The sequence below is a fragment of the Musa acuminata genome, unplaced genomic scaffold (genome assembly GCF_036884655.1).
Source record: "Musa acuminata AAA Group cultivar baxijiao unplaced genomic scaffold, Cavendish_Baxijiao_AAA HiC_scaffold_1137, whole genome shotgun sequence".
NCBI lineage: Eukaryota > Viridiplantae > Streptophyta > Magnoliopsida > Zingiberales > Musaceae > Musa > Musa acuminata.
Window position 1 is genome coordinate 144,888 of NW_027021349.1, and position 12,752 is coordinate 157,639.

The 12,752-nt window shown below is 39.2% G+C and overlaps 1 protein-coding gene across 1 annotated transcript; it reads right to left on the bottom strand.

Annotated features, from left to right (window-relative positions):
• Positions 1-2,330: 2,330 nt before the first annotated feature.
• LOC135671051 (calcium-dependent mitochondrial ATP-magnesium/phosphate carrier protein 2-like) lies at positions 2,331-6,610 on the bottom strand. Its single transcript, XM_065178933.1, has 4 exons — positions 5,429-6,610; positions 3,020-3,805; positions 2,837-2,927; positions 2,331-2,745 (listed from the first exon to the last, which is right to left on the bottom strand). The coding sequence occupies exons 1-4, from the start codon at positions 5,904-5,906 to the stop codon at positions 2,553-2,555; spliced, it is 1,548 nt and encodes a 515-aa protein (XP_065035005.1). The 5' UTR covers positions 5,907-6,610; the 3' UTR covers positions 2,331-2,552.
• Positions 6,611-12,752: the final 6,142 nt, after the last annotated feature.

The following is a 12,752-nucleotide window of genomic DNA, read 5'->3' on the forward strand; positions in this document are numbered from 1 at the left end:
CGTTCCCTTGCCTTCCTCATATGGCTGCAGCATGTTGCTGAGGATTTTGTGGATCTATTATTATATTACTTATGGTTACATTGTGCATCTCCTTTAACTCCCACTGTTAGTAAAGGAAAAAAAAGTTGTCGTTACAAGATGTCAATCACAAAGTAGAGTATCTATTGGAATTTTTTTTCGTTTTGAGCCTAGATGACTAAATCCGGAGCTCAACCGTCCATCGAATGTGTTCTTCAGGGCAAAGATGTAAAAGAAAAGTTGGATATTGCATTTGCAAAATTAATGTATGATTGTTTCATTACTGTTAATGTTGTTACAAAGGATCCAACTTTCATAATCTACGTAGTTATCTATTAGGAAAACATGTATTCAACAGCGTTAAATATACTCTTGGAAGCTATATTGTCAAGGACAACCAGTTTCCTTCTTGGATTTGCTTTTTCAGCTAGCGAATCTGCGCTGCAATAATACCAAAAAAAAAGTGATCAACAGCTAAATAAAATACATAATTTCATTGGCATCAATTGGGCAAAAACAAAAAAAATGAGTTTAGAGACTATTTATCGTAAAGGTTCCATGGTTTAAATCATAAATGTTAGCAAGTATTGCATCTAACTTCATGGTAGCAACCAGCCTCGGTGGAGCCACATATAAACTCCTTTGAATATGAATCTACACTTGGATGGCATCATTACTATAATAAAATCTTTCTTGAATCATGATTGAGACCTTTTGGAAGTCCTTCTGAAAGTGGTCTTCTTGTTGCATGAGGAGACTAGCAAAGGCATAAATAAGAAAGGAAACTGGAGTTGCAAGGATTCAGGTTACTGTGTACAAAAAAAAGGTTCTCTCAACGGTAAAAATTTCACCACCAACATCAATCGAACAAATTTCTTTTAAGCATTAAAGACAAACACCACAAGACAAACACAGTGATGCATAAGCCTCTTCTCATAGTGGAACAAAACACAGTAAGTGAATAGAAACTCTGGAGTGATATATGGTGCACAAAAGACCCAGCCAAAATTTCCAATATCAACCTGTCGGATACCAGCATCAACACGTTATCAGAATGCTTAGGCAATGAGGTCCACAAACAGAAAACTGGAAGCACACAGATGGCTATGCTTAATGAACATGTTAATTTGACCCTCGGCAAAACGAATGACTTTAAACTATCCATTCTATCCCACGTGTCCTAATTAAGGAGATCTAAGATTCTAATAGTTGCTCTTGATAAAATATAGAATGACTATGTTATTGTCTAGCCATTAGACTTATGAATACCAGACGAAATATTTTCTCAGCAACAAGCCTTCCTTTCTTCTCTCTCCTCCCCTTTTTCTGTTCCTATGAAATTATCACTTTTTGTCTATAACTATTTGACAATGATTCAGCCATAGTTCTCCATAGAAATTTCAATCAGAAGTCAGTCACAAGTTCCTTAAGAGTTGAAATCCATCAAAATAATGTAACCACTAGATGATGCTATTGCATTATAGCACGGCAATCCTACACGAGACCCCAATTGGTCATCTTCTATGAGGTCTTCAAAATGGTGATTGTTAAATTAAAACTACATGACACATTGAGATGCAAATTGATTGAGCAAACACAAAGTTCAGAGCTCGTTATTTTTGTCAAAGTGATATAAACTGAAGAACATCCTGATACCAAAAGATATCCTGATATCATGATCTGACCAACTGAAGAAAGATTGGAAGATGCATTGAAGATTAAATCCATCAAGAGCGAAAGGGTTCACTGTAAACATTTAGATCTATTTATCCAAAAATAAAAAGTTATGTTTCCTTTCTAAACAATAGTAAAATCAAAGACAGCAATTAATTAGAAAACAAAGTCAAGCTACAGATTTTCACCATAAACTTAGGGAAAATGAAATCCACATTCTAATGCTATGTCGTCTGTTTTACATGAGCATTATGCTGCAATATGTGAAAGAAGCATAGTCTAGTGTCAAAGTTTTTGAAATACCAAAGAGATCAAAGCACCAATCTGAATCCATTTGCTGCATGACCTATCGATTCTAGTATGACTTGTAAGCACATGAAATTGGGAATAGTTTCCCTCAGAATCTCACTTTTCCATCCTACTAGAGACATTTAGAATGTCAAAAGCGTATTACTGATAAGAGATGGTCTAAAAATTTAATCTCTCTACACAGTCAGAGGCATGCATCTAAAAGTCAGTGATAAGATAACACTTCAGGTAAGTAAGATTGACACTTCAGGTAAGTAAGATTGAGTGGCATGTACTGATAATAACTTTTGTCAAAAAATAATGTAAGCTACAAAGAAAGGAACAGTACCTGAACAGGCTAGCTCATGAAGCTCATTCTTATTAACTCCAAAAAGCATTTTAAAAAGAGTTGTTCAGACAATCTTCACCATGTGAAGGAAAAAATACCATGACACAGTTGAAACAATTATTCGACCTACTCAATCTGTAATCTTCTCCTCTTCATCATCATCATAAACTTTATAGTCAGTCATGTCAATGATCACGGAAATTAAGCAAAACTAAACAATTGCCTAATCAAGAGTTAGACTCTTTTTCATAGTCTCATAAACTAGATAAGTAATACTAGCAGATGGTACTACTTTGAGCAGATTCGGAAAAATCCCTTTGTAGAATCCTGAAAATCCTTCATTTCGAAGAGTTTTCCAGAACACATCAGACATTCCATTATAAGCGGTAGATGTATTGGTGCACTGGGCTTGCATTCTGCAAGTAAATAGTAGATTTAACATTATTTAAAGTTATAAACAAATGTGCATTAACTATAGAAGACTACGACAATGTAATCATCAACTACCTTGTTCTGATAACCTGCAAAGGGTAAACACATGTTGCTCCAAGAGCCCCTGAGATAGTTCCACAACCAAGTTGCACAAGCGGACCAGGCTCTACACGATAGCATTTGAGACTACTAGGTCAGATTGCAGAAAGCAAATTATAGAGAAATGTGAAAAAGACCAAATATTAAAAAAGAGCTTACCACTATCCTTCAGAATGTACGTTCTAGACATATCTTTCAATGTCTCATATGCAGTAAGATCTATACCAGCATATGGAATAATTCCAAGAAGCGATGGGACAAGCCCTCTATAGAAAGCTCGAGGCCCTTCATGAACCCATATGTCTTTTGTCAAAGTAGCAAGATTGGGAACTTTACCACCTTCACAGGCATAAGTCTGCAGCCGTGTTTTCACAAGATCTAGTGGATAAATAGCAGTTTGTGCCACCGCACCTGCTAAACCACCAGCGGTCAGACGCCCAGATGCACCAATATCACTCTTCTCTTCACCTTTGGTTTTGACAATGAAATCTTTTAGCATTTCAAATGTATAAAATTTAATTGCACTTTCAGGTGCAACCTTCATCACATTTAAACCATTCCCTCTGAAAAAACCCAGGAAATGCCCCTCTCTCCATATGTCTTTTATTGCAGGCACAATACGTGCTTGTGTTGTCTGTACTTGCAAAACTACCTTAAGACGATCAAGAGGAGCAGTAGCCGTACGAGAAGCTGCTCCAGCTACCCCTCCTGCAATCAAGTATTGGCTTGCATTTACATGTTTACTTATCCCTTCTGGGATAGCGGCTTGTTCACCAATATCCACAAGACAAACCCTTTCCCAGTACTGATAGATGTTCTCAATTGTTGCTTCATGTGGGTAGAGCAGCAGAAAATCTCTCCATTCCTCAAAAGTTATAATCCCATTATTATCCTTATCCACATGCTCCACAAAACGGGCAAGTTCCTCATCATCAATCTCAATTCCTGAGGAAGAGAAACGAACAGGCCTTATATAGTAAAAGAAAATGCTGAACGCATTATAGAAAAGCGATTACAAAAGAAGCATTCACAGTATAATGGAAAGATGAAAAATATGCCTAGATGATCTTATATGCTTCTAATCGTCAAAATGCTCATGTCCGCTGATTCGAAAAACTGTGACAGCCATGATCAGATAACTAATGAACTCTGTTTATGAAAATCAAAGGAAACTGTCTGAACTTTCTTAGAATTGACATTGCTAATGGAATATCGGAGCAAACTATCTTGACCTCACTCAATAAAAAATGAACAGAAACCTCATTCGCTTGAACATGGAGTGGGTAAACAAGCTACGCAGATCTCTTTTACCTCCCCACCAATGCACCCACAATAATAAGTCTTGCTTCAGAAGAGCACAATTTCGATATTGGAGAGAAGAAAATGAAAAATGCAAGTAAACTTACAGTTAAACCCTGCCTTCATTCTCATCTTGGTACTCTTGAACTCTGTATTTATCTCAATTCAGATTTTTCTCCTCCAAATAACTCGTAAAACTTCATGAATTTATACATTCCAAGCATGGTTACCAAATCTTCTAATGATAGTAATTTCTTCTTATACCTACCTACAAGAAGCTCCCCTTCCTCCAATTCATTCCATATCCTTGCTTTCATTCAACTTTATCGATTTTCTACAGGTTTTTAAAAGTTCCACGGCTTTTTACAAACCTGTTTCAATGCAGAAAGCCTACAACAAATTACATGCAATGCAGCCCACTCATAACTGCTAATGAAGTCATGATAGCACGCAAATGATATATGTAAGTGGTTTAATGCAAATCTAATCCAAATATGATCATGAAATCCCAGCTGACAACAAGTTTCAGATAAATAAGCCATGGGCCCTGAATATTAAGGCCAGACATCTGTCTTCTCTCACCAGCATGCACACAGACTAAAATATAGCACCACAATTTGAATGATCTCCCATCCCAACACGTATTGCCCTAGAAGAACCATCGATCATAAAAATGTAATGAGCATTTCTTCAGGTGCAATGACAACCACTAGGAACAATAATTCACAACCAAGCATAACAATAATAATCTGTCGAAGTCAAACAAAAGACACAGGCACCATGCATATCACATAAAATCTGTTTGCTAAACCTCTGTCCTTATACTACGTTGATTCAATGTGAAAAAAATGCGAAAGGACAAGGGAAAACAATTAACAGAAATCGAGGTCAAAATCAACAGTTCAATAATCGGAACAGAAAGAAAATGGGAAGTGAAGAAATGTCATTGTCACTGTTGACATTGAAAGCCCGAAACAGATGCTCGCAAAACATGTCTAGAAAAAAGATGATGAACCACAGATATCAAAAAGATGATCATCAGATTTAGGATGCCAAAGTCATCAAACATCTTATGGCTAAAATTGGTCTATTTATGAAGAAATATTTGACACCAGTGTTATGTAAACTAACCGAGAATCTAGAAATCTTGGTACCGCACAGATAATATGCTTCCCATAAAGCTCATTCGACATGCGTTGCAGACTCCTGTCTTATTTGGGGGGCAAGAAAAGAATGTAGCAGAACAACAGAGTGGACAATTAATTTTACCTGCCTTGATAAGTGCATCCCAGAGCTCCTCCGGCAAGATGCAACCGTTATGCTCGACGTCAATGGCCTGGAAGATGCGGTAGAGCTCAAGCTCCTTGTCGTCCATGTAGCGCCGGAACTCCTGGTAGTCGACACGGCCGTCCCGGTTGGCATCGCACACCTTAAGGAGATCCCTGGCGTACTTGTACTCGGTAGGGATACGAAGGGCGGAGAGGCCGGCCTCGATCTGAGCGTAGTCGAGGTGGCCGACGCCAGCCGCATCGAAAAAGTTGAAAAGGCTCCGGATCCGGACTTCTCTCTCCTCCTTGGTCTCGCGCAGAGCCAGGAGAACGTGGTCCATGGACACTGGCCCCGGCTTCTTCACAGGATTACAACCGCCCGGGCGCCGCTGCTGCTCTCCATCGGCCGCTGGCGCTGTCGCCTCCATCTTTGTGGGGAAGCCAATTCGGTGCTCCACCGCCTTGGCCGCGCCGGACATCTGCCGCCACTAGTTTGGGGAATCAGTAGATAAGGTCGATCCGGGGAGGGGTGGTGGACCGCATCCCCTAACTCAATTCGGGGAGGGGGAGGAGGTGGCTGGAGAGGAGATTGGGCGGAGAAGAAGAGAGTTTACCTAACAAATACTAAATGATGAACGAACGGAAGTATGTCGGAATCAGATGCATAACCCCAATTTTAATCGTAAGATGGGATGCCCATCTAACGAATTGATGGACGGGAGGTCATACGTTCGAATCAGAATGCACGCCCAAATTCTATTCGTGCTCGGAGAAGGATTCGAGAGGAGGAGGACAGAAGGGAAGAAAAGAGCACAAATTGGGGCGTTGGGAGGCAAGGCCGAACAAAAGGAATCGGCAAGGATCGGAGAGGCAGGGTAATACGAAAGAGAAGTTGGCGATCGATCGGCAGAAGCGGAACACGAGGTGAGGAGATTGGATCGGGAGATGGAACATGGAGAAAGAGAAGGCTCTCTCCTACCTATTGCCTGTTGGTAACGAATGGTAGCAGTGCCCTCCCTCCTCTCTCCCGTGTCAATATGATACTTGAATCAGTCTGTACTCGGCCAGATGGTGCAGTGTCGGACGGGGACTGGCGGAGGTGAGGAAGAGAAGAACGGAAAGGAGATGGAAGTGGAGAAGAAAAAAGAGATAAGAAACTCACTCCAATATATTTTTATATATTAATATGATTTCTCATTCCGCTTTTTGGGGTTTGGGGAAGGAATATATTCGTTCAAGTTCATACGTGTAGCCTATAATACAGATCGCTCGTGTGGTAAGGCTCCGTGGCATCTTCTCTTCCTTTTAGTTGTCCAAAAATAAATGCATTTTTAGAGTGAGTTTTGATAAAAAATACTTTTTAAAAAAAAATCAACGTGTTCGAAGTATTTTTTTTTTTAATCTTTTTCACCAAGGGAATATATTCAAAAAGAAAAAAAAAAAGTAGAGTCATCTTTTACTTTTCAAACACAAATACTGACATGCATTTCACGTTCTATACTTTGATTAGAGCGAGCAGAGTGGGAGGCTTGAAGCACGTTCCTCCTTTCCCGTGTCGCAAAATCTATGGCATCTATCTAAGTTCGTTTAACCCATTCGAACGAGTTGATGGTGATTAATCGTTTTCATAATCTACAGTGACAATTCCGATATTCTTGACGCTGGAAAAATCAACATGGAGCAAAAATCTTGGGTGTGTGCATTCATATCAATCCACTTCATCTAATATCCAAATTTATTTAAAATAACTTGATGTGCCTGCGTGTCACATTAAGCATCAGCATCAGAGGTATTGGGACGACAAACTATCACATCGGTAAAAGCATAGTAATTGGGCATCATCACAACTTAAAAGCTTATGTTATTTAAGCTACTATATTCATTTAAAAGTTACTTCTTGGCTAAAGGTTTGAGTTAACTGGGACCGGAAACAAGGATACATTGCCTGCAAATAGAAACTTAACTTGACAGACTATAAGGCCTATCGCCTCAGACAGTCTCTCTGTGTTGGGCAGAAAACTACACACACTTATTAAAAAAAATGACAGAAAAAAAAAAATAAAGAGAACGCAGACTATTCTCAATTTATTGATATAATCCTTGTATCCTAATTATTATTTTAAAATTATTACTTAGATTTTGAATAAAAAATTATAAGATTTATATATTTATTATTTTTATAGTGAATTATCTCTGATTTATCTTGTGATTTTTATCCTTCTTTATGTATATTCCCAAACTATCTAAACATTTTATCTCTAACCCTCCTGTCACAAATAGTTCTCCGTTACACTTAACTTAAACAATCATCTTAGAAACATTTTGATCTTACAGACAACATTCCACTGCCATCGAATTTACAATTTATGACACCTAATCATGTTAAACTACCACGCCGGTGCGTGATGCTTCGACAAGGTTTTGAGTTGTCAAGCAGCATGTTGTATTGCTCCCTCTCCTGGATATTTTCTGCCACTGTTTTATCTATGTAGTCACAAAGTTTGAAGAGAACCAAAAGATACTTACGAAAAACACTAAAATTATTATTCACTCCAATGATTTTTGGTACATGATGAAACATCAAATCCTACGCTAGTTGATGGTATGATATATAAAATGATTAGAACCAGGAACAAATGTAATAAATATGTAAATAATGCTCTATGGTATTAAGAAATAAATATCTCTGATTTGATTTGATATATATGATCTCTTGAATATGATTTAATTTCATGATATGTATGATCTTAATAAATATGATTTGATATTTATAATACATGTAATCATGCTCTCGTAAGACTGATACTCTTATTGAAGAAAGCAACCTGAAATCTAAGTAAGAGAAATTAAGACTTTAATAGAAATTTTATGTGCATAGGGTCTATCATGTATGACATGCTATGTACTAGGCCTAATATAGCGCATGCTCTGAGTGTCACGAGTAGGTATCAGGCGGATCCAGGCTTGGAGCACCGGAAAGCAGTAAAGTGTATCCTTAAGTACTTGAGAAGGACTAAGGATATTTTACTAGTATATGGAGGTAGTAGCCTTAAGGTTGAAGGCTACATAGACTCAAGTTTTCAGTTTGATGTCGATGATAGCAAGTCGAATTTAGGGTATGTGTACACCTTGAATGGAGGAGCAGTGTGCTGGAAGAGTTCCAAGCAAGATACTACTGCTGACTCGACCACATAGGCGGAGTACATTGCTGCATCAGATGCAGCAAAGGAGGGAGTTTGGATGAAGAAGTTCATCACAAATTTGAGAGTCGTGCCAAGTAGCGAGGAGCCGATCTCCTTATATTGCAACAACAACGGGGCGATTACTCAAATAAGGGAACCCGGGTCTCATCAGAAGTGTTCTGAGGAGATTCCAACTTATTAGAGAGATCGTAACCCGAGGAGATATAGGTGCCCAACAAGCCAATCACATGAGTGATGGCACGTGTGACTTGATACAGAATCTTTTTGCTGATTATATTTTAGCGTATATCACTTTATAACTATTATATATATATATATATATATATATATATATATATATATATATATATATATATATATATATATATATATATATATATATATATATATATATATATATATATATATATATATATATATATATATTGTGATGTCCTTGGATTTGTGCAATAGGAATCGGTTCGTGATGAGATCACAATAATGAGATCAATTCACCTTTAAACACATATCCTAAATAATCCCGATCACAGGTTACTCGAGAGGGACATCGTGATAACCGGACAGATTGGTGTTCTGTATACCCATCCATTTGATGGATGCAACTGGTCTCATAGTTGCTCGTGTAGGGACACTAGGAATACAGTACAGGTGCTCATTGGAGAATGAGTTCACTGATTGATCCGCTTACGGAATGCTGGATGGTTGATGATGCCTTATTGTCAGACAACGATTCCGTAATCCTAGTGGTGTATCTGGTCCTTAGACTTGAGACACCAAGGATGTCCTGTATGAGTGCTTCATTCTTTGATACCAGACTTATAGGTTTGACTGTCCCAGATCTAGTACAACTGGTCATTGGGAGTGGTAGTCGACCTTACGAGGGCTATTGAGTGTCGATAGAGGATCATCCACTCTCGACATCATGAGAGGAATATCCCATGTGTTCTTGCTCAGACAAATCCCTGGCTAGGGTCATTCGGGTTGAGAGAGAAAGAGTTCTCTGGGAGAATTCGATTAGAGTGAGACTCGAGTAGAAACCGTATGGGTCTGACAGCACCATGCTCGATATACGGTCTCTGGGATATTAGATGGATGAGGGACTATAGGTACACGGTAACTGAGGACAGACATGTCCAATGGATTGGATTCCCCTGTATCGTATAGGGACTACGGCGTAGTGGCCTAGTACGTCCATAGTCGATGAGTCGAGTGAATTATTACAGAGATAATAATTCACTGAGTTAGAAGAAGTTCTGACAGGTACGACTCACGGCCAGCTCGATATTGGGCCTAAAGGGCAACACACATATGGTAGGCATTGCGATGAGTAGAGGTTCGGATATGAGATATCCAACGGACCCCTTATCTTATTGGATGTAGATCCAATACCCACTAGAGGAGGACCCATTAGAGTTTGACAGGGGACCTCTATAAATAGGAAGGATTTAGAGCCTCATAGGCTAGAGCCTTTGCTTGCCTCTCCTATTCTCCTCTCCCTCTCCACCTCAGAGCAGGCTTGGAGTTTTGAGAAGTGTCGTCGCAGCCCTGCTATGTGGATCACCGCTAGAAAGGAGGACGCTTAACCTCCTTCACTCTCTCCTAAGGATCTGCAAGAAAATAGGGATATACGATCTCCCTATGTAATACAATATACTCTATACGCAGTTTTAAGTTTCGCGGATTTTGCGTACCAATCTTCGCACGACGACGAACATCTCTTTGGGAATCGGGGATTTTATTTTCTTGTCCTTCCGCTGCGCATGTGATATCGCCCCCAAGATTTCCCAACAGGAGGTTGTGCCATGACGGTGCCACCTATTAGGTCACTATTTGGGCATTTCATTAGGCCCAACACAGTCCATACATGGGCCCAAATGGCCCCTAATTGGGTTGGCCTAATTCCAATTCCAATAATATGCTAACTATGAAATTTAAGATATTTACTAAGCTAAACAAGTCCGTAAGTCTAGGTTTCTTCCGGCGAGCTTCTAGTGATCTTCTGGCGAACTTCTAACAATCTCTCGGTAATGTTCCAGCGAACTCCCGGTAAGCTCCTGGACTTCATGACGATCTTCTTAGCGAGTTCTGATGAGCCTCTTTGGCAAGCTCTTGGACTTCTCAGACAATTTCGGTGGAACTTCCGACGAACTCTCGAACTCCCAATGAAATCATGCTCTTGACTCCGGGACTTCATTTTGCTTTATACCTTGCTATCGTAGTTAATCATGTACACATAAAACCTACTTCGATCTAAACAATTATTATAAAGCAAATCAAGTATTGTCCGACATGTCATTGGTTTATCGGTGCTTCGTCCGAATCTTCGGCGCATCGTCCTCTCTTACGGCCTATTGCCCAATCGGTCAATTGACCTCTGCAACTCCGATTTACTTGACTCAATTTTCGCTCTTCTTGGCCCGATGCTCGAACTTATAGCCCAAAGCCTTCTGCTAATATGCCGACCGATCCTTCGGCTTGACGTCCAATCTTCTGACATGTTTTTCTCCGGCCTAACATGATTCTTCTTACTTTAATTGTCTCTCTCTGATTGAAGCATCCTGCATCATTCAAAATGCAGATCAAATCATAAACACTATCAATTGGTTTCATCATCAAAATCTGAGATTCAATATATTGGGTCTCACCTAATGGATCCATTAAAATAGGGATAAAGGAGACTTCTTGGATATCTTATATTTAATTATCTATTCGTCGAGTCATCTGCTATATGTGTGTGACCCTCTAGGCCCAATACTAAGCTGGTCATAAGTTACACCTATCAAAACCCCTTTTTGTTAGGATCAATAGTGGCTCTAAGAGGGGGGGGGTGAATTAGTGCAGTAGAAAATTCTTCGATTTCGTATAAAGTTCATCTCGATTCAAATTGTTCGAAAAGATGTTGAACTTAAAAACTTTCGTAAGAATGTAAGGAGAAGCTCAAGGAGATTTGCAGTAAAGTAAATTTCACAAAAGGAAAAGTAAATCAGAATTTAGAGTGGTTCGGTCAATGAGACCTACATCCACTTCGGATTCTTCCTCCGTCAATGTCACCGGTGTCCACTAAAGGCCTTCCTTCAATAGGCAAAGACCAACCATCTTTTACAACTCTTTCTCCTTTTGTTGGGTTTAGGAGACAGCCCTTATAAGTCTCACTCCTCTTTCTTGGATGGTTACAAGGCTAAGAGAGGGAGAAGGAGAACTCTTCTCACTTTTATAATACTTTTCATACCCCAAACACTTAGAATTTTTCACACATATAATACCACTTTATTACCCTTTCATACAGAAAAGGGTGGGGTATTTATAAGCCCTAATGGCTTCAAATATAGAGCCAAAAAGTGTCTCATCCCGGATTTTCGGGGTACTGGCGGTACCACCGCCATTATTGGGCGGTACTACCGCCTGCAGTTTGACACTAAGCGGTACCACCGCCTAAAAGAGATCGGAGATCGAGCTCTAGTGGTACCATCGCCTAATGGGGCGGTATGTTAGGACTCTTTTTTTTAGCTTTTGAATAATGTTTATTGAGTCAGTTTAGTTCAGTTGTTTATTGAGTCTGTTTAGTTCAGTTAGAGTCGGGTAAAAGTTTATTTAATATTTAATTATTATTAAGAGTCTAAGTCTTGATGGACTTTAGGTAAAACTCTATAAATAGTGATGTAACTTTCTTTAAAACAATCAAGCAATCAATGAAATATTATTCAAGTTTGTTATGACAAACCCTAGGAGACTGATCACCTCAAAGTGATCAAGGAGGTTGATCCCCTCGAAGTGATCAAGGAGGTTGATCCCCTCGAAGCAATCAAGGAGGCCAATCCTCTCGAAGTGATCATTATCATAAGGAGACTGATCCCCTCAAAGTAATCATTATAGCATCCCTATTTTTTCCATTTCTTTAACGATAAGACCTTAGGGTCTTATCATTTGGTATCAGAGCAGGGTACGATAAGACTTTAGGGTCTTATCATTTGGTATCAGAGTAGCGATCCTTGACGTTCTCACTGTAGTATTATCGTAGCTATAAAAAAAAGATAAATTTGTGTGAGGAAGGGTGAATCCGGCAGCCACGAACATCGATCCTTCTCAACCAAGAAGGAACCTCTACGTTTTGGTTAGTGACCA